General features: G+C 52.4%; 1 protein-coding gene across 1 annotated transcript in view; it reads right to left on the bottom strand.

Annotated features, from left to right (window-relative positions):
* Positions 1–2,798: 2,798 nt before the first annotated feature.
* TEP1 (telomerase associated protein 1) overlaps positions 2,799–20,316 on the bottom strand; it is a 37,413-nt gene continuing 19,895 nt past the window's right edge. Inside the window, exons 19-56 of the mRNA XM_044918436.1 lie at positions 19,653–19,811; positions 18,877–19,053; positions 18,524–18,644; positions 17,806–17,930; positions 17,437–17,550; positions 17,225–17,342; positions 16,874–17,068; positions 16,580–16,755; positions 16,325–16,481; positions 16,031–16,210; positions 15,506–15,598; positions 15,077–15,209; positions 14,771–14,921; positions 14,399–14,532; positions 14,090–14,178; positions 13,712–13,826; positions 13,043–13,283; positions 12,722–12,845; positions 11,740–11,864; positions 11,514–11,613; positions 11,146–11,301; positions 10,762–10,974; positions 10,351–10,504; positions 10,036–10,248; positions 9,284–9,444; positions 8,931–9,044; positions 7,652–7,759; positions 7,153–7,285; positions 6,982–7,058; positions 6,742–6,874; positions 6,466–6,602; positions 6,196–6,320; positions 5,094–5,237; positions 4,853–4,952; positions 3,809–3,914; positions 3,498–3,703; positions 3,275–3,379; positions 2,799–3,053 (exon numbers count right to left, since the gene is read on the bottom strand). Of these exons, the coding sequence (XP_044774371.1) occupies positions 2,931–3,053; positions 3,275–3,379; positions 3,498–3,703; positions 3,809–3,914; positions 4,853–4,952; positions 5,094–5,237; positions 6,196–6,320; positions 6,466–6,602; positions 6,742–6,874; positions 6,982–7,058; positions 7,153–7,285; positions 7,652–7,759; positions 8,931–9,044; positions 9,284–9,444; positions 10,036–10,248; positions 10,351–10,504; positions 10,762–10,974; positions 11,146–11,301; positions 11,514–11,613; positions 11,740–11,864; positions 12,722–12,845; positions 13,043–13,283; positions 13,712–13,826; positions 14,090–14,178; positions 14,399–14,532; positions 14,771–14,921; positions 15,077–15,209; positions 15,506–15,598; positions 16,031–16,210; positions 16,325–16,481; positions 16,580–16,755; positions 16,874–17,068; positions 17,225–17,342; positions 17,437–17,550; positions 17,806–17,930; positions 18,524–18,644; positions 18,877–19,053; positions 19,653–19,811 (5,335 nt within the window). The 3' untranslated portion in view covers positions 2,799–2,930. The remainder of the gene's footprint in view (positions 3,054–3,274; positions 3,380–3,497; positions 3,704–3,808; positions 3,915–4,852; positions 4,953–5,093; positions 5,238–6,195; positions 6,321–6,465; positions 6,603–6,741; positions 6,875–6,981; positions 7,059–7,152; positions 7,286–7,651; positions 7,760–8,930; positions 9,045–9,283; positions 9,445–10,035; positions 10,249–10,350; positions 10,505–10,761; positions 10,975–11,145; positions 11,302–11,513; positions 11,614–11,739; positions 11,865–12,721; positions 12,846–13,042; positions 13,284–13,711; positions 13,827–14,089; positions 14,179–14,398; positions 14,533–14,770; positions 14,922–15,076; positions 15,210–15,505; positions 15,599–16,030; positions 16,211–16,324; positions 16,482–16,579; positions 16,756–16,873; positions 17,069–17,224; positions 17,343–17,436; positions 17,551–17,805; positions 17,931–18,523; positions 18,645–18,876; positions 19,054–19,652; positions 19,812–20,316) is intronic.

The raw sequence follows: 20,316 nt of genomic DNA, 5'->3' as shown, positions 1-20,316 counted from the left end.
AAAATAAATAAAATAAAATATACATACCCTTTGACCTAAAAACTACAGATGTACTTGTCTGTATAGATGATGTCAGTGCAGCATTGTTATATGCAAAGATCCCTAGATAAGGAACTAGTTAAATATACCCACTCACTGAGCTACTGTGCTGCTGTTAAAACTAGACTACACACTTCTCCAAAAAGTAGAAGAGAATACTTCCCAAATCATTCTATCAGGCAATAGGAAACCAAAACCAGATAAAGATACCACCAGGAAAGAAAACTATAGACCAACGTCCCTTAAGAATACCTTTGTGCAATAAAATGCTACCAAGCCTAAACCAGTAACGTAAAAAGAATTATACACCATGACAAAGTGAGATTTAGCAAAGGAACGTGAGGTTGGTTCAACATATGAAAATCCATCAGTGTAGGACAAAAGTCACGTGACTATCTTATTAGATGCAGAAAAGGCATTTGGCAAAATCCAGCATCCTTTCATGATAAACATTCAGCAAAGAATGGAAGGGAACTTCTTCAACCTGATAAACGACATCTATGCAAAACCCAAAGAAAGAATGAAATGGATGAATGACTCCTTTGAAAATGGGGAAGAAGGGATAAATAATCCTTTCAGAAGGATTTCAATTAATGTAGAAGGCTTGAGGGAAATAGAAAATCTTTAGAAAACCACAGTAATGGGGCGCCTGGGTGGCTCAGTCATTTGAGCATCTGACTTGAATTTCGGCTCAGGTCATGATCTCAGGGTTGTGAGATTGAGCCCTGCATCCAACTCTGCACAGAGCATGGAGCCTGCTCGGGAATAATTGCTATAGTCAAGATCAATGGATGAATGCTGAAATTAGTGGAACAGGATAACTTTCATAGTCTCAAAAAACCTACCTCAAGATTTACTGATTACTGTGGTAATTTTAACACAGGAGCATAAATTCTTTGCTAACTCTCCCTCTACGAGGTTTAGTCTCCCTCCTCTTCAGTGGGGGCTGGGCTTAGTGACTTGTTTCTAACAGATTATGGAAAAATAACAGTAAAAAACAAAAACAAAAACCACCTTACCCTTAAAAGTGATCAAAATTGGGGCGCCTGGGTGGCTCAGTTGGTTAAGCGTCTGCCTGCGGCTCAGGTCATGATCCCAGGGTCCTGGATGGAGCCCCACATGGGGCTCCCTGCTCAGCGGGGAGCATGCTTCTCCCTCTCCCTCTGCCATCGCCCTCTCCCCCCCCCACCCCCCTGCTTGTGCTCTCTGGCTCTCTCTGTCAAATAAATAAAATCTTAAAAAAACAAAAACAATGATCTCAGAAGATGTTTAAACTACAACCTAAATTAATTTTCCCTTCAACTCCCTTGGACACATATTTACTTTTACCTAGAGTCTCTTCTTATTGTCACTCACAGCAATTATACTATGACCTTGCTGTACACCTACAAGATAAGAAAGACAGAAAAAAACCTTCAAGAGGGCCTGGCCAACAAGGCTGAGTCTATTGAGCAAAGGTCAAGTTAGCCTTTTCTTAACTTTCTCCATCCCCATTCCTCCAGCCTTAGATGGGGTGCTTTTGTAGAATTTTTAGAGCATAGAAGACAGACATCTAGGGCTTCCTCCTGTCCTTGGCCCATGCTCTCAGGGAAGCAAAAGGCAAAGAGATTGAAAGCAGCAACTTTTAGGATGATGCCATGCCATGGTTCTCTGTAGCATTTCTGGGTAGTATTATAAATCATAAATTTCAAATAACCTTAATTTGGATTCTGGTCACAAGGTATGTGGAGGAGGTGGTCTAGAAGGTATTTTTAGAGCCCTGGCATGAGACACATGAGAAAATATAGAAGCATGACCTATGATTAAGACATTAGCTGATGGCATTTCTTATATATTTATCCTCTGGCTGAGGGAGACCGTGGGGCACTGATAGAAATAAGGAAAAAGTCCCTCAGGTGATTTGTCCATGAAAACCTGGAAGCAGGGCAAAGTGAGAACAAAACTCAGTACCCCTCAACTCCCCAATTCCTCAAAACTCACTTCTAGATCAGAGTGCAGTGGTATTTCTCTGAGAGAACCCTACCGTCCTGGGACAAAATCTTGTAAACCTGGCTTATCATACACAAGTCCTTAAATTCTTGGACATAGAAGACCTTTAACCTTTCCCTAACCCTTAGAAAGAGCCTCAGGCAACTTCCTCTCCCGTAAGATAGAATTACAGGAAAATAAGGTTCTAGAACTTAAAAGGATCATAGTCCATAGTGAGTCCATGGGTAGGACTGTTCCATCTCTCCATTCATTTTAATCTTTGTGAACTTCAATTTGAGAGCTACACCTTTGTGGTTTCTTCCAAGAGTGCAAATTACTATATTGACAAACGTGTGCAAGTCAAGTGGCTGGTGCTGTTCGGTCAGAGGCTGTGAAAGCCAGGAGTCTGGTTCTACTCAGCGCCCCGGCTTCTCACCGCTCATCTGGGCAGTTCTGCACAGAAGAGGCTGTTTCTATGGGAGGAACCTAATGTTCTCTCTAAATGCCCTGCCTGGGGGGCACTGTCAACTCACGCTTCCTTCTTTTATTATTTCTTGACCAAGTGAGATTTCTTCAGCGCTCTGTTCCAACTAAGCGCTGGCCAACATCACTCATTCCTCCCCCTGTCAGGAATGGCGTCTCAGGACCCTCGGGCCAGCAAATGACACAAGATTTCGAAAGCCTGGTTTCAAAGAATACCTATTAAAGAGCTGGCTCTCTTTCTTGCGGTTCCAGTAAGGACTGATGTTAAATCAGAAAAGAAACATGAGAACGTCGTATTCTTCTTGATCCACATCCACGTCGGAACACAGGCAGGACTGCACTGGAGATTTTCTGACACTTTATTTTAAAAATTTTAATCAAGAAAGTAGCCACTGGTATCTTCCGGCTTTGCATCTCTGGCACAAGTGGGTGGTGCATCTTCACTCCCAGGACAGAAAGTACACGTTGCCCAGTGTGTCTCCCACTGCAAGCTGCAGCGCAGAGTCGGGGCCCAGCCAAGGTTCCAGGCAGCTGACAGCTGCCTCGCATTGGAACAGACCAAGCTACGATGGGGAACGAGAGACAGCGAGATGAGGGCTACAGGCCCTGGGCGTCCTTACTAACTTGTTTTTCTCTCGCAGCAATGCCTTTTATTTAGAAACAGGTTAGTTGCGCATGACAGCAAGGACAGGAGAAAACAGAATTTTGCTCTTTTGTACATTCTTTGCCCAAGTTTGCTCTCTGTGGCATCCCTTTAGCCCTCCTTACACACATACACACTTACCAGCTGCATACTGGGTCTCTCCCACAGCTTAACATCTCTGTCCTTTGAAGCTGTCACCAGCAACCCAGGCAGCACATGGAGGGCTGTGACAGAGCCCGAGTGAATCTTGGAGGGGAAGGAGAAGGGATGTGGTGAGCTTTCAGTGGGCCCTCCTCGGTCAAGGAAGCATCCACCTGTCAGACTGAGAGCCTCCTCCCGTTTGTGACCCGTCCCTCCAACTCACCTTTCTGCGCTGCTGAGTCGCCAGCCGTGGGGGTGGGGACCAGCTACCTGTGCTGCTGTCATTCACAGATGAGGCTGTCTCTGGAGTTGGGGTTTCAGGCATTTCTGTTTTCTGCCAGAGGTTGCCTGTCTCCCATTCTCCTTCAGGGGTACACTTGGCGAGTTTCCATAGCATCCCATCAGAGCTGGCACACAAAAACGAGGACTCTGCCATTTCAAGCACAGAGCTTAGAGCTGGGTTTCTGGCTTCAAAGGACCCACCATTCCCTACAAAGCATCTCCAGACTCTGTGGGTCCTCCTATCCCACTCACCAGATTCCGGTTTGGCCTGGGTTACCAACACGAAGGTCCCAGTAGGATTCTCCAAGTCCAGCTGAAACTCAAGGTTCTCTTCAAAGTCCCCTGACTCCTTCTGCCTCTACGAAAGAGTGGCCCATTCTGTTTAGCCTCCTCATAGCACCTGACCCTACCCAGCCAAAGCAACAGCTTTTGGCTCTCAGCTGCTCAATTTCTTAACTGTAATTTAGACACAGTAAAGAGTATGAATCTTTTTTTTTTTTTAAGATTTTATTTATTTATTGTCAGAGAGAGAGAGATTGAGAAAGCACACAAGCGGGGGGAGTGGCAGGCAGAGGGAGAAACAGGCTCCCTGCCGAGCAAGGAGCCCAGGACTCGATCCTGGGACCCTGGGATCATGACCAGAGCCAAAGGCAGACGCTTAACCCACTGAGCCAGCCAGGTGTCCCTAAGTGCACGCATCTTAAATGTACATCTCAAGGAACTTTTCCATATGTATACATCCATGCAATCACTGCCCAGGTCAACATGTAGAACATTTCCATCACCCTAGAAACGTGCCTTCATGACCCTTCCCGGTCAATACCAGAGCACCCCCACCCCCAGGGCTAACAATACTCTGAGTTCTGTCACCATAAATTAGCTCTGCTTGTTCTTTAACTTTAGTTGAATGAAATCATGTAGTATGTACTCTTTTGTGTCTGGCTTCTTTCACCCAACGTAACACCTACGAGATGTGTCTGTATTGTTCCAGACACTGGTACTCGCAGTGGCAAGACAAGAGAGACATGAGAAAAAATGCAATTAAGAAAACTCCTATGTTGATGGTTTCCCATGATTTTTTTTAAACACTGGAATCCTTTTTTGTATCAATAAAATCTTATAGGGAAGCTGAAACCCGCTATAGAATGCTCTTAAGTAGAGCTGCTCCAGTTGACGGAACAGAAAGGAATTTGGAACCAGTGCCCTTCCCTTCCTCTTATCCTCAATCACGGCCCCAGGGTTTTAAAAGTATTGGCCCTGGACAAATGTTTTAACACACACTCACATAGGACTTACTAAGAAAAAAAGGCCTCCAGGTTCCGCTGGCTGCAGGACAAACACACCATAGTCTTGATGGGTGGACAATAACATAGCACATTCTGAATAGTGGCTGCTCCTGGTTTACAAGAAAGAAAGAGGCTGAACGTATGAACATCTCTCTGTAAGACCCCAGTGTTTTGTTCTAAGTTAGACCCAAGTTCATAACCCACTTTGCCTTTTTCTGTAGCCTGAGAGGAAACAGCTTTTTGAATCCTACCAGATTACAGAAGGAGCATCCCCTGGCTTCATGCACTGTAACTGCAAACCCGCATCGGCCAAGAGGAGGGAGTGACCGTCTGGAGCCAGGGCCACTCCTGTCAGGAAGCCTAAGTCCTCCTGCAGAACTCGGTTCAGGTGAAGACTGCAACTCACAAAAGGTACAGGGACAAAGAAAGATCCTATTTTAGTCCGCCTCTCTCAGGCCCCCTGGCTCCCCATGAATTCCTCAGGAGCGAAGTACAGAACACAATCAATGACCTTCCCTACAAATTCTCTTCCTCTTTCTGTTTTTCTTGTATCAGTATTCATTATCACCATCCCCTTACCTGCTCAAAAGAGGAATCTCTAACATTCTTGTCTTTTCCTTCCCTCCTGACCTCCAACTGATCAATAAGCACTGTGGATTCTACTTGCCAACACATGCCTAAATCTCTATCCTTCCTTCTCATCTCCCTGCCTGGCTCGGGGCCCACACTATGTCTTCCCTGGACTAGAGCAACGCTATGAAGGTGGTCTCCCTGCCTCTAAAATCTCTCTACTACTGTCCATTTTCCATACTGCCACTGGAGTCCTCTTCCTAAACTGCAGATAATTATTCTCAAAATCCTTAACACTATGCCCTCTGCAGCCTGCCCCCAGTTTATCTTTTCAATCCAATTCCCCCACCCCCCTGCCCCCACTCTCACCAAGAACCCAACTACTCAGCTGTGCCCAGAATATACCATGCATTTTCATGCCTCCTTGCCTTTGGTTAATACCACCTCCTCTTCCTGAAACACCATTCCCTTCCCTTGTGGGTCCAGAAAAGTCCTACTCATCCTTAAAGCCCAACCTCAAATAGCAACTCTTTTTATAAATTTCTCAAATTCTGAGAGTTATATAGACCTCTCTCTTCATTACAGCACTAACCACTCTGCTGATTGCTGGTGGTTATTTAAATTGACATGATGGGGAGCCAAAAACAATTTCCCAAGGACTTTTTCCCACTTAACTAACATCCTATTGACCTAGTTCAGAAGTAGAAGTGGGGTGATTTGCACAAAATCCCGGGTATAAGGAGACCATCGACGTATCACATTAACCCAGCTGCCCCATCTCACCTGAAATTTCTGGGTGTCGAACCCTCCTGCAGTTCCACTTGCCACTCGCTGACCTTTTCATCGGCGCTGAGAACAATCAAGGTGTGTGCCGAGTACCACACCAGAGCACTGATGTGGCCCGGAGCCTTGTGAGCATAACAAGTCCGTCTCAGTCCTCCTGAGGAGCCAGGCTTAACCCTCTTTCCCTTCCCAGCCATCTATGCACATACCAGTCCATGCACAGCTGGGGCAGAAGTCACACAGACAAGCACCGAGGTTGCCCCAACTCACCTGTGCTGTGGCCACAGCCTTAGCTTTGTGCCACAGGGTTAGTTCCCCAGTTCGATTCCCAGACGCTGCCACGGAACCATCTGGGGCCCACGCCACAGCGGTGATGGCTGCAGGACTCCTGGGCGTGTATGTGTCATCTGAAGAAGGAAGGAAGTGATGCATTAGAAGCTGGACCACCGCTGGGACATGAGAGGAGATACCAGGCCACCCCTGACCTTCATGGCCCCACTAACACAGCCCTCTTTCATACGCTGCCTCTCTCCATGCCTCGCTCACCTGCTTCCTCAGGGACCTGCCAGAGCCGTACGGAACCATCCTCTGAGGCGGTCAACAGGACGCCTGAGGTCTCTGAAACTGCAGCTGCACTGATTGGGCCACTGTGTCCCAGGAGGGTGTGTGTTTGAAACACCTAGGAGGAGAGGATGGAGGTGGGACAGCAGGGGGGTCAACGCCACAGGAGGCTGTCCCGCTCTGCCCTCTCCACTCCGTCCACCCCAGTCCTTTCAGGGAACTCACCAAGAGTGGATGCCACAACCGTGCGGCCCCATCCAGTCCAACAGTCACCACCAGAAGCTCTGACCCAGGCTGCCCAGCTGATAAGGCACAGAGACGAAGTCAGAAGAAGGGGAGAAGCGGGGGGTGGGGGGTGGGGGAGAAGGGAGGAAAAGGGAGCTGACATTTCCCTACCTGCCCGGGGCTCCAGGGCAGCTGCACAGTGGCTGATAGGTCCCGAGTGAGCAGGAATGCTTGTCAGCTCCACACCCTGATGGTCCCACACTTTCAAGGTCCCATCTCGGCCCACAGACACCACGTGTTCTTCCTGCCCCAGAGCACAGGATCAGAGCAAAGTCGCACTGAGCAAGACGTGGGGAGTATGACTCCTACCACTGAGGTGAGGGCTGAGCACTAAAGGCTTAGGAGATGTCCAAGAGTGCGGAGAACCCGGGGACACAGGCTGGGTGGCTCAGGACTGCAATCCTGCATGAGGTCCAGATACCGAGCTGCCCTCTCCCTCCCCTCACTCCAACCCTCCGTCTCAATACCCTCATCCTGCTCTAATGCAGGCCCGGGCATCTCATTCTTTATACTTCTTTTGCCTTTGAGATTAGATACCCAATGCACCCAGGGTCCCAAAGCCTCCTTAGCCCTCGAGGGCCCCCAAGTGAGCTCTGCACCGCCTCCTCACCACGGCCACCACGGCGCTCACGGCACTCTGATGACCTAGGAACTGGCCAAGCTGCTGTTGCCGTTCTGGGTCCCACAGCCCCACAGAGCCGTCACTGGAACAGGAGACCTGCACAATCAGAGGTTAGAGGAGTGGGATTATCAGCAGGCCTCCAGCATTTCTGTAGGTTTATAATGTGGGCGGGGGGGTGGGGGGCGCATTAAGGCTTGTGATTAAGAACATAGGCTGTCCTGGGTTCAAATCCTAGCTCCACCATTCTTTACTTTATGACCTGCGGCAAGTTCATCTCTCTGCGCCTTATAAGGATTCTCATCCAGTCAATGAGGATAATAACAGTGTAGCTATTTGATGTGGGGCTGGCGCACCTACAGGAAGGACTGCCTGGTACATATGAGCACTGCATAAAGAGTGGTTATTGTCCTTGTTACTAACATACTGTCAGTCAACAAACCCAAACAAAGGTGAACAGTCTGCATTGCCAAGGAAAGATCCGGCTGCCGAGAAGGCAGGGGTAGAGAGCAGACTATGACAACTCTAGTCAACTGATTCTCACTCCTTTCTCATCTCTTCTTAAGAATATGGGGACTGGGCTCCTGGGTGGCTCAGATGGTTAAGCATCTGCCTTCGGCTCAGGTCATGATCCCAGGGTCCTGGGATCGAGTCCCACATCGGGCTCCCTGCTCAGTGGGAAGCCTGTTTCTCCCTCTCCCACTCCCCCTGCTTGTGTTCCCTCTCTCGCTATGTCTCTCTCTGTTAAATAAATAAATAAAATCTTTAAAAAAAAAAAAAAAAGAAGTGTGGGGACTCTGCACTGGAAAACTAGGCTTCACCAACCTTGAGTGCATAATTTGAGGTTTTTTTTTTTTTTTTTTGCCTTAGGACCAAAGAAATCACAGCAGTAGCCTCTAACTGCAGAGGGCGCCCTAAACCATTGGGGAGACACTTCTGTATTCTTGTTAAGAGTGTGGGCTTTCTTATGTTTAGTGCTTCAGCCTCAGCACTTACATGACCTTGGAAATGTTCTTTAATCTATCTGGGCTCAAGATCCTTGTCTGTGAAATAGAGATAGTAGTAGCGTCTGCCTTACAGGGAGTTGTAAAGACTAAATGAGGCAAGACATATGACGAGCTCACTTCAATGCCTGGCATGTACTAAGTGCTCAATATATGTCAGCTATTACTATTATTATAAATGGGTGTCAGAAACAGGATGACATGGGCAGCGTGGTCCTCCCCCAGGAACCCTGCTGAGCTCTGCCCACCCCCACCCCTTCCCTTACCAGTAGGTTGTCTTTGGTCCAGGCACAGCCAGTGACCCAGTCACGGTGACAGGCAGAGAAGGAGCAAATCAGAACAGGGGCTTTGGGCATCCGCACATCCCAGCAGAAGAGATTCTGGATAGGTCCCAAGGGACGGAGCAATCAGGACCATAGGAGGGAGGTAGGAACATCAGGGCCATTTCCGGCAAGAAATTTTAAGGGAAAAGGGAGTATCAAGGAAGGGATGGTGGACGGAAGCACCTTAGGAGGTGTGGCAAAGCAACATGCCTCAGGAGCCATGGGAAATGGACTGTTGAGGAATCCAGGACCCAGAGGGGCTGTGGGCTCAAGGTGGGAGGACCCCCGTGGCTCACCCGGTCCCTGCCCCCAGTGGCCAGCCTGCGTCCATCGGTGCTGAAGCTACAGCAGCTTACGGGAGCCTCATGTTCCCGGAGCTCAGTGCCACAGGGAAAGTCTTCTGCTGTCTGCACCAGTGTCAGCAACTGCCTTGGCCAGAGGCGCACTGTGAAATCTTCTGCATTGGAAAGAGGGAGAAAGGAAGAGCCCCTGAAAGAGGAAGTGAGACGGGACCCCAAGGACAAAGGCAATCACGGGTGAGCATGATATTCGACGACAGTGAGTCACAGGCTGCGGACAGTCTGAGTGACAAGGGTCAGTCATCATATGAGGTCACAGGACAGGGACACCAGGCACTCCCAGCTCTGGCTCTTCAGCTGTCTAATTCCCTGTTTCACCTCCAGACCCTCCTCTTCTCAAGTGACCACTATCACTTGGACCAAGTCTCCTACCTAGAGAGGACTAAGACCACTCTGCATTTTCACCTCAACATCTCTCTCCTCCTCGTAAGGGAAACCCAGCCCTATACACAGCAAAGTCTCCCCCCTGGGCAGAAACTCAAGAGGATTACAAGGATTACAAAGAGGTCCCCGAATCAGGGTTTGGAAACAAGAAGAAACAGTCCAGACTGATGATGCAAGAGAAATGCATTTAAAAGCACTTTGAAAGTTGTAAAAATAATTACGTGTGTTTCCTGTACACATACACATATAAATGGAGGTAAGGTATGGGCATATTTAAAAGGAAGCTGCCCACTGCCCAGCAGTACCTGAGGCAGAAGCCAAGAGTTCTTTGGAGGTGGCCAGTCCCAACACGGGCTTCTGGTATCTGGACAAGAGCCAGAGGGACTGAAGGGAACTTTCCTGGAGAGCCCAGCCTTGCAGGGACCCATCTTCTGCACCGCTCACCAACACCTTAGGGCTTAGCCAGACCAGTGCAGACACTGCTACATCTAGTGCTTGACGCTGAGCCCCCTGGGGACCTAGAGCATGTGGAAAAACCAAAGAGTGAGACACGTGGAAAGGGAGTTCAGGGTGGGGAGGCTCTTGCCAAAGGCTCGAACACCCCAACCCCTCTCCAGTACCTGAAGTGATTTTGTAGATCCTGATGCCATCTGCTCGGTACCCAACGGCCACCCGATCACCATCTGGGCTGAGAGCCACAGAGAGGGCAGGAGAGAGAGAAAGGGAACCTAGGCACCCCCGGGGCCGACCTAGAGATCCAGACCACACCTGAACCTGAGGGCCAAGAACAGGACTTAAAGACATACCACTTCCACCCCAGGGTGATAGCTACCCTCATTAAAGTCCTCCTCCCCCCTAAAGTCCTCGCCCCTCCTCTCCTGAGGGTGGCCCATGCATACACTGCACCCCTCTCCCTGCAGCTTGCACCAGCGAAGCTCCTCCACAGTCTCCCCCACAAAGGCTCCACCCTCACCCAAATAGGCCTTTCCTCCCCCTCCTCCTAACCCACCACCAGCACTCTGCCACCGGACCTTGCCATCCTGTCCGGCCGTCAGGAACTGGCGCCCAGCGCGCAGGAACCCGGCAGCAGCCACACTGCCATGGTGGGCAGGGAAGGCAGCTAGCCGTGCCCCCTCGAGCCAGGACCACAGCTCCACCATGCTGTCCAGCCGACCCACAGCCACAACCCGCCCAGGCACACTGAACGCCAAGGTACGGACAGAGGCCCCTGGGGCTCCCAGTTCCTACACGAGGAAGTAGAAATGGAACGTGAGGACCTACTCTCAACACAAACCCAAAGTGAAACAACGTGGACGTCCGTCATCCTGTATCTTCCACTCCCACTTGGGAGATGCAGAGTGGTCTTAGTCCTCCTCTTGGGCTTCCTCCCCCAGGGCGACACAGGACCTTCTCACCTTGGTAGCTTTAAGCCCATCCACATGGAAGAAGCTGAAGCTGCCAGCCCAGCTGCCTACAGCTATGACCTGCCCCTCTGGGTGGAAAGCAACGCAGTTCAGGGGCCGGGGACACGTGTGCTGGAAGGCCAGCTGCCCACGGACTGTGTCCCATAGCTGCAGGAGAGAGAAGGAGAGAAAGCTAGGTGCCCAGGACAGATGCCTGACTTCTCAGTCCCGGAGGCCACCTTGTCCAGTCCCCTGCCTTCAGCAGGAAAGGCCTTCCCCAGGCCAAGCAGTCAGCAGCTCTGCCACACGAAGAAAACAACTTCACGGGGCTGACTTGGCATTTAGGGCCACTTTGACTACCACTGCCCCTTGGTCATTACCTTTAGGCATCCCCCTAGGCACACAGTGGCCAGCAGCCGACCATCTGGGCTTAGGCAGCAGCCGGTGATTTGGTACTGGTGAGCACTGGTCTGGAGCACCCTATCCCAGAGAGACAAAGTTAGGCTTCTGGGACCCCCTGACCTCCCACCTCTTTCCCCTGCCCCGGGGGACTCCCGACAAGCAGGGAAGGCCCTCACTCCAAGACATGGGGGAGGAGCCCCTTACCGACAACCTTGCTGCAGGTCCCAGAGCTCCAGAAGCCCGTCAAAGGCAGTAAGAAAGAGGGCCCTGTCCGAGAGGAATGAGCAAGAGGAGACCCCATCGCAGCCGCTCACCAAAGACTTCTCCTCCTATGAGAACGAGCAGGGAAGCATGCTCAGGACATTCCCCTGACCCCCAGTGGTCCAGCTACTTCAAGCTCCAACCAAAAAGGAGGCCAAGGCAAGACGGGCTGGAGAAAGGGTGGCCCTCTGGTCCCACATCAGGAGCACTTATTAAAAGTGAAAAGCTTTGCAGCCCACTCCAGATGTAGGCCAAGCCTTGGTTCAAGTGGGGCCACATCTTCTCCCCTACGCCCAACCCCATATGCATCGTCAAGTCACAGAAGATTCTGATGGGGCTGTATGTATGCATGCATATATACATGGTGGTAGGGGGTGATATGGGTGGGAGGCAGAGAGAGGGAGTGGCTGTGGCTGTGGGACCCACCTCTCCAGCCTAATCTGCTGTTACCTTCCCTGAAGCACCCTCTGCTGCAATCATTCCCAGCAATTTCCTGGAAACATTCTCCCCTCTGCCGTTCACTCAACTGGAATGCGTGCCTTTGCCTATCCCATGTTCTCCTGGAAGTACCCAATGCACTCAGCTCTTGTCTCCGTCACGTGGCTATGTTTTGGTTCCTTTTCACCTTGTATGTCATATCTTTCAACAAAGCTGACCACTTGGTGGGCAAAGACGAAGTCCTAGTCCTGTGTTCCTTGCAATGCTGAATACAATACAGCCTTAGTACAGCCTTGAATGGAAGGTGTGCAGCAAATAATTTGGAAGGTGTGATTGACTTAATACCAAGCCTTTGATCTGATGTGAGGGAAATACAAGTTGCTGAATCAAACAGGGTGATAACAGGTGGGGCTGGCTTGCTAAGGTCTTCAGGGCAGTCTGTGAGGCTTTTTCTGGAGGCAAACTCTGCCCACCTTGAGTGTCCTACCTGCCAGGTTCTCAGGTCCAACAGGTAAACCATCCCATTGGCAGTGCCCACAGCAGCTCTTTGCCCACTGGGGGAGAGGGCCACCGCTGTGGGGGATGAGGAAACTGCCAGAGACAGGCTGGAGCTAGAGAAAGAGTAGGAAGAAAGGAAGGAAATGAGGAATTCAGGGAAAGAAGGGAACGGAAATTCACATTTGCATTCCTGTGCCTGAATTCCCCTCTCTTGATGGGGACTCTGGTCTGTCTTTTCTTCTCCAGTTTCAGAAAGGGCTGTAGCTTGCTCTCTGGCGGGCTTACCAGCATCCGGGGCCATGGGCCTTACCTCTGCTGGCCTTCCACGGTGTGGGGTTTATTCACCCATCGTAGCGTGAGCTGGAGGCGCCATCGCCGGGAAAGCTGTGGGGCCTGGAGGCAAACAGGCGAGTCCAGGGGCTGGTTGGCTGCCTGCTGGGGCAGGAGCAGGGGGTACTGGCTGAGGACTGGAGCCTGCTGCCTCAGGAACACGTGAAACACAGCAGTATCAGCCTCAGGAAGACTTTGTTTGTCTGCAGGGACTGAGGAAGCTGTGGAAAAGATGCAGAGCATCACTGGGGAGCCAGCCTGGACCCCCATTAACCCCAGGACCAAATACAGTCATATGATGTGTCTAAAATGTTAAGTCTTGAGGCCTTCTGGCCCTACTTCAGGAACACCTGTTAAAAGTACAAAGCTTTAGGCCCCACTCTGGACCTAGGGAACCAGAATCTGGGGACCCAGAGATCTGCAATTTGAACAACATTCCCAGGTAATTTTATGCCTGTGAGAGCCTTTGGTCTAAGAGATCTGGGCAGAAGGTCCCCCTGAAAATCACCTGCTTACCCTCTTGGCATTTTCAGCCTGGAACAGAAATTTAACTGTTCTTTGCGTTATACCTCCTGCCCCACCCCCAGCACACCCCCCGTGAACACACCCAGGAGGCCAATATCTCAGAGAAGCCACTGACTTATCTCACCATAGAGGGCATGGGCCTCCAGGAGCCGAGAGAGCAGACCCAGTTCCAGGTGTGCGGCCACCACATGGAGATTGGTAAGGAACTTTGCAAGAAGGCCATAGTTCCCGCTCTGGAGCTGGGAAGGTCAGATTGGACTCATTAGGATGTGAAGAGGCAGGTGAGAAGAAGAGTCTAGTTCTAGGCCCTGCCTGTACAGCCAGGACCTCGACCTAGGAGCTGGGACAAAGGACCTGGAGGAAGAGGGCAGGAAAACTGGACGGAGAAAAGTAGAGAGGGGTCATGGCAGTGGTGACGGTGGTGGTGGTCAAGGGGGATTGGGGTCCAGAATAGTCAAAGCAGTTGCTTGGGAGAAGGTGCCTATGGGATCTCGAGACTAACCAGGTGGTAAGGCAGATCTGCCAGAGCCTCAGGTAGGCAACTTCGGAAGGTGCCTGAGGCATCAGGGTCACAAGTCTTCCAGAGTTGAGCTGCAGGTGTGGGTCACAGAACAGACATTGAGATGGGCTCAGCCCTAAAGCATCTCCAAAGATCGCATGCCACAGGTCACAGCAAAAGCCATCCACACACTGGGGTGGCAGGTAAGAGGGCCAGCCGAATGGGAGCACCAGTGGGTGGCCCTGGCCTCCAGGTGTAGGCCCCACTCTCAGTGCCCCGGGGCCGGTTCGGGCCAGTTCGGGCTACAGTCACCTGCAACAAGGATGTGTGCTGTCTTCTCCAGCCCCGGCCTCTTCCCATATCGGCATTTAGCTGCTGTCCTCAGGGGCCCGGCCGGGAGGCAGAGCCGGGCACCAGCACGCTCCAGGGTGCCCTCCCCTAGCAGACTGTACTCATGTGAGGGAGAGAGGGCAGGCAGGAGGGCAGGAGGCCTGTCAGTGAGCACCGGGCCTAGCTGTGGGCTCCCACGCCCACCCACAGAGTGGTAAACTGAGTGGCAGCCCGTTCGGGTCCCGGGGGCTACACCCAGGGAAGGATGGGATGAAGAAAGGATCACATGGGGCCCTGGCTCAAAGATGGGAAGGCACAGGAGGTCGGTGGGAGCTCAACTGGGGACACCTGTACCTGCGCAGACTCTGGACGAGGTAGGCAAATGGGCCCATGGGGTAGGGATCCCCACTGTTACCAGCTGCCACTGCTTCTTCCCAGCTCTTGGACCCCCTGGGAAGTATCCGCCATGCACTCAGCACACCATGCAGCTGGTCCACAGTCAGACCTGAAAACCCCAGCTCTCTGAGGCTCTCACCAAACCACGCAGCATACCCCTCCCATGACACCTGGTCCTCCTCACGCCACTCACTGAGACCCCAAATGAGCCAATGTCATCGAACCCCTGCGCTCTCCGTCTCCCATCCCACCCCAACCACTGACCACTACGTGTGGCTTCAAGGGTGGCCAAGGCTTGGGGAAGGACATCGGGGCCATGCTCTTGCTCCAGGGTGCCCAGGATGTGCTGCAGCAGCAGGGGGACAGTGGCAGGCAGGGTCCGGAGTGTCTCAGACACCTGGGAGAGGAGGGAGACTGGGCTTCAGTCAGTGGGCAGGGGGGAGAAGAGGCGGCTTTCATTGTGGGGAGGGGAGTGGGAAGCAGGAGGAACCATGGGAAAGGATGAAAAAAAGAAGAGAAAGGGTCGGGGAGGAGGGGGTAGGGGCGAGCTGAGCATGGGGAATGGTGATCACAAGGTGGCACAGGATGAGGGTAGGAAAAGTAGAGGGATGGGGTTGAAAGAAGCTGAATGAAGAATGGGAAGTGGATTAGGACTGAGAAAATGAGGGGTGAGGGTTTACGTCCCCAGCCAACCTGCTCATAGAGCGTGAAGAGCCTCAGGTGATCGGTGGCCAAGCGCAGGTAGAGCGGCAGGGAGGACCCCCGCTTCACCAGCAGCAGCCGCATCTGACAAGACAAAGGGGATTCAGCGCGGGGAGCAGAGAGCCTGCCACGGCCAGCCCTCAGCCCCCTAAGCTCCACCCCGAGCGCCAAGCCCACTGCAGGGTAGTGCCTCCTCTGAGAGTCCCCAGCAGGCGTCACCTGATGGCCTCACCACAGAACACAGCCATCCCTTCACTCCGCTGCTCTGCCAACCAGCCCCCCTTTCTGGAAAGCTCCCATGGTTCAGCCTACCCCACCCAGTGACCACAGCCTTACGCCTCCCCTCACGGGGACAGGCCCTGGGAGGCCATTCGCCAGGGGGAAAAGGCTGGCTGGTATTATAAGGATTCCCAGTTATCTTATCAACAGCTTCCCCCTGGCACAGAGCTCCTTCAGAAATGAAGAAGCAGGGCTGCACGGGGTCCTCACACCCACCGGCCCTGGCCTACATCCAACCTGGTTGTTAAAAGGTGACTCCTCCAGCCGCTTCCCGTACAGAGCCAGCTCTTCTCTCACCAGCCGGGCCCGGGCAGATGGCTCCAGAGGCCCCAGGGCCACAACATGGGCACCTTGGCTCTGCTCAAGGGTCTCCCCCAGGCCCGCATCAGTAGACATGCTCAGTACCATATGCACCCGCTGTGATATTTGGGCAAAAGGAGAAGGAGGTAGAAGGAAAAAGAGAAGGACAATGTGGGAGACGCCCCCTTCCCCACTACTGCATCCCACCCCCACCTCCTTCTCAGAACTCACCGGGGGAAGGCTCTTCGGGATCCAGTCTGAGACTGGCTGCCCATGCTGACCCACCAACCTGTCAGCCCCATCAATGATCAGCACCAAAGTTTGGCCACTTTTCAGGGACTGAGCATACTCAGGCAGCAGCCTCTGCTGGAGCTCCCATACCAGGCCCCTGTGTGTGCAGGGTAAGGACCGGGGTCAGGAGGAGAGGGAGACACATGGGTGGTGTCACGTGGCATCAACAAGGCTGGGCTAATGGGGGATACGCACCGGTAGGTGGTGGGGAGGGCGCTCGGCTTTTGCAGTTGGCTATGCAGATAGGCACAGAGGCGTCTGAGCAGAGTGAGGGCAAGACCCTGGTCTGGGCGGGCCCCTGAAAAGTGGAAGAAGACTAAGGGGGCCACCTTGGCCCCATCGGGAGCCTGCAGGGCTGACACAAGAGATGCCTGCATGGAAAGCAAAGAGAAAACACAGTCACATTTTCCATGCACGACCCCATGTGGCCCACTTCCTTCGCCCACACAATGTTTCCTTCCTCCTGCCCAGGGCTCTGAGACTATGTACCAGGAAGGCCGTCTTGCCCTGTCCTGACTGCCCAGTCACCAGGCTCAGCCTCTCTCGGTGCAGCATTAGCTGCTTCACCATGTCCCGAAGAAGGTGCGGTCGGGCAGGACTCGGTGGGTTCTGCAGCTGCTGGAAGGTGGCCTGGACCAAGTCATCATCTGGGATGGACGCTGGCTGTTCCAGCTGGGCCCCAGGCTGAGGGCAAATGGGACAGTAACTGACAATGTTTCCATGCCCTTAGGACCCCCAGGTCTGAAAACTCAGAGCCCCCACTGAGTTACTTCCCACCCAGGACTACCCAGACCACCCTATACCCTCTCCACTCCTCTGGCCATGGGTGCTCCTGCTGACCTGTAGGTAAAGCTTCTGGATCATATTCCACACATCCTGCAAAACCAACTGCCCAAACTCCTCCAGACCCCCAGCATAGGGCCGGCCAGCTGCCACACCCCCCCACTCACAGGGGTATCTGTGGGCAAAGTGAGCACAAGCAGAGTCAGACTGCACCTGGCTCCCCTCCCCACATCTCTCCCTGTAGGGGCTCTCTACCTCCCCCAGCTCACCTGCGACAGGTAATCCCTTGCTGTCTGCTCAGGAAGCTCTTCAGTTCTGAGATCCGATGTGCAGCCTCTTCAGACTCAGAAGTAAAGTCAGATTTCCATGCATCCGGCACAGAGCTGACCCCCAAAGATAACCCAAGAGTGGAGCTACGCTCAGACCCCAGCCTCTCTTCACCCCCAACCATCAGACCTGGCTGTGGTTCCCTGAAACTCCACCAGTGGAGATCTCCTGGCTTCAGTGGCAAGGCTGATTTGGTGCCACGAGGCAGCTCTCTGAGCCCCGTGCTCTCTTCCAGCCTCCTCCCTCCTACACTCTGAATGCCGGGGAGAGAAGATATGGCCACCGCGAGGCCCAGAGGCGACAACAGGTACCTGAGGAAGCTGGAATCCCGGAAGTAGATGAGAGCTTGGGCAGAGGGCTGCAGGCGCAGGCCCCGGTCCAGGAACTGCATCACCTCCATCTCCGTCACAGAGCGGCCTGGAGGGTACCGCTGGGCCTGCGGGGAGAAGGCAGAGGACAGATAGGTTCGGTCCCGGGTCACACTAACCCCTCCCTCGAGATGTGCAAAGGCCCCAGGCCTCCTGCATCTCAGTAATGATCCCTCCCCCCAGACACAAGCCAATAAAATCCAGCTAAGAGCTAACATTTATTGAATGCCTGTCATGCGTTGAGCATTTTAAAAAACAGGTTTCCAATTCTCACAGTAACCCTGCAGTATAGACACCACCGTTCCGCTTTAATACATGGGGAAGTTAAGGCTGGGTTAGGATAAGCCATGTCCCACAAAGTCACACAATCTGTAACTGACAGAAGGGAGATCAGAACTCAGATACGTCTGATAGCAAAACCTAAACAGACCTACCCTCTTACCTCTCGCTTCCCCTGGCCAACTGAAAAATACTTCTCAAAGGAATCCCCTCATCTGGGACTTAGCCACTTGCACAATCTTCTGCCTGGGATTCACTTCAAGTGTCAAGGAGCTGCCTGTCCATAGTCCCAAGGTTCCTGACACACTGGGGCTTCTCTCCACCCCTGCCCCAACCTTTGTTTCCTCCCCAGACCCTGCACCAACCTTGCTGTCTGCCTTACCCAGCGGAAGTGAGGATGGTCAGGGAGATTGTAGTTGGGGGGAACGTAGCCATAGCGGGAGCCCAGAATCCCCACAAACAGCTGTGCGTTCTCCACCTCCCCCAGGCACACTTCCAGTTGTCTGCAGACATGGTTATGGAGGCATCAGATCAGGGGATACAGGTACAAATAGGAAGACAGGGCCGTGGCTCACAACTGAGCAAAGCGGAGACAGGCTGCTCTTGTTAGCATCCAAAGAGCTTCCCCTGCCCTAGGCCCTCAGCCTTCCTTGCAGCCTCCACCCTACCCATGTCAGTTCTACCACTCAAGCCGCTCATCCCTGACCTGGCTCCTCTTCTCTGTGGCCCCCTCACCTGTTCCTACGGGTCTCCTCCTCAGTGACGCCCCAGCGCAGGTCGATGGCATGAAGGCTGATGTGGTGGGGGGCCGCTCGGGCCTGCAGTGCTGGCAGCACAGATCTCAGCAGCAGGTCCCGCTCCCCGTGCATGTCCCGGAAAGTGGAGGAAATGAAAAGCCGGATGCTGTGCCATCTGGGGGTAAGCAAAGGCCTAGGCTCAGTCTAGGGATGGGCCTCACAACCCAATTCCACAGATGCGGCTGTGATCACCCTTCAGCACAAGGCAGCACAAGTAAGGTATGACGGACAGCATGGGGTGTCCAGTGGGCCTCAGAGCCTCAACTGCAGAGTCCTGGAGCTTACACCCTACTTGCCATTTCTCATGCACCCTCCTTGGTCAGCTGATTATTAGACACTTACTATTTGCCCACGGTGTGCTCGTGACAACACGGTGAGGAAAGCACAATCATTACCTCTATTTTACTAATCGAAAAACTAAAGCTTTGAGAAATGAAAAACAACTAGCCCAAGATTCAAGCTACTATTTGGCAAAACTGTGATGAGAAAGCTGGAACCTATTCTCCTGAGCCCTCTCCTTGAGCCTGCCTCACAGTCTGACCCCCTTCCCCAGTAGAGAGAGGAGCATGCTCACAATGTGACAATTGCCTCTGTCAGAGAAATCCCTACCTGGGAAACAAGAAGCATACCTCAAGCAGCATCTCAACAGCCAGAAATGCAGCCACCTGCCCATAGCCTCTCCCAATTCACAAAGGCAAAGAAACATAGACTAACCCAGGCTGGGAAACCGGAGCCAAGGGGCTTAGAGCATTTTCTTCCAGTGGCCGGAGAGACAGGTCCCCTGTCTTTCCTGGGGGTGGTGGAATCTTGAACATTTTGTCCATTTGGCCCACATGTTCTAGAAGACGGGAGGCCCCACGCTCAGCAATGAACCTGACATAAATGTGACCAAATAAATAAGAGCGAATACCAGTGGCAGAATCAGATCTTCCAAGGGGGCAGGGGACAAAGATACAGCTAGGGAAGCTCACCCAGTTAACTGGAGCTCCTTAAGGAGACAACCATAAGCAGGGAATGTAGACTTAAAATAAACCAGAATGCAGAACCAAGGGGTGAAGGAAGAGAGAAGAAACCCAGCTCTAGTCCCTCCTGCTATGCACACTTATCATGGGCTTTCTTTGGGCCAGGGGCAATTAGGCTGGCAAAAGTTAAGATTAAAGGTTAAAGATTAAGGCCATCAGCTCTGTATCAGCCATAAAAGTTCCTTGGAGAAGGAGGAATGGGCACGAGTCTTCCTAATAGCAGCTGGGGGCAGTGGAGGCATGCAAAGGAAAAGGTAGGAGAGAAAACAAGTAAATGAGAGAACATGGAGAGAAAGACAAAGCAAAGAGATTTCTGTAAATTTGGTGTCTATAAATAAATTTAGCATGAGACTTCC

This window comes from Neomonachus schauinslandi, chromosome 9 (assembly GCF_002201575.2).
Source record: "Neomonachus schauinslandi chromosome 9, ASM220157v2, whole genome shotgun sequence".
NCBI classification, from domain to species: domain Eukaryota; kingdom Metazoa; phylum Chordata; class Mammalia; order Carnivora; family Phocidae; genus Neomonachus; species Neomonachus schauinslandi.
The sequence above is the reverse complement of the archived record's forward strand: the minus strand, read 5'-3'. Positions and strand labels throughout refer to the sequence as shown.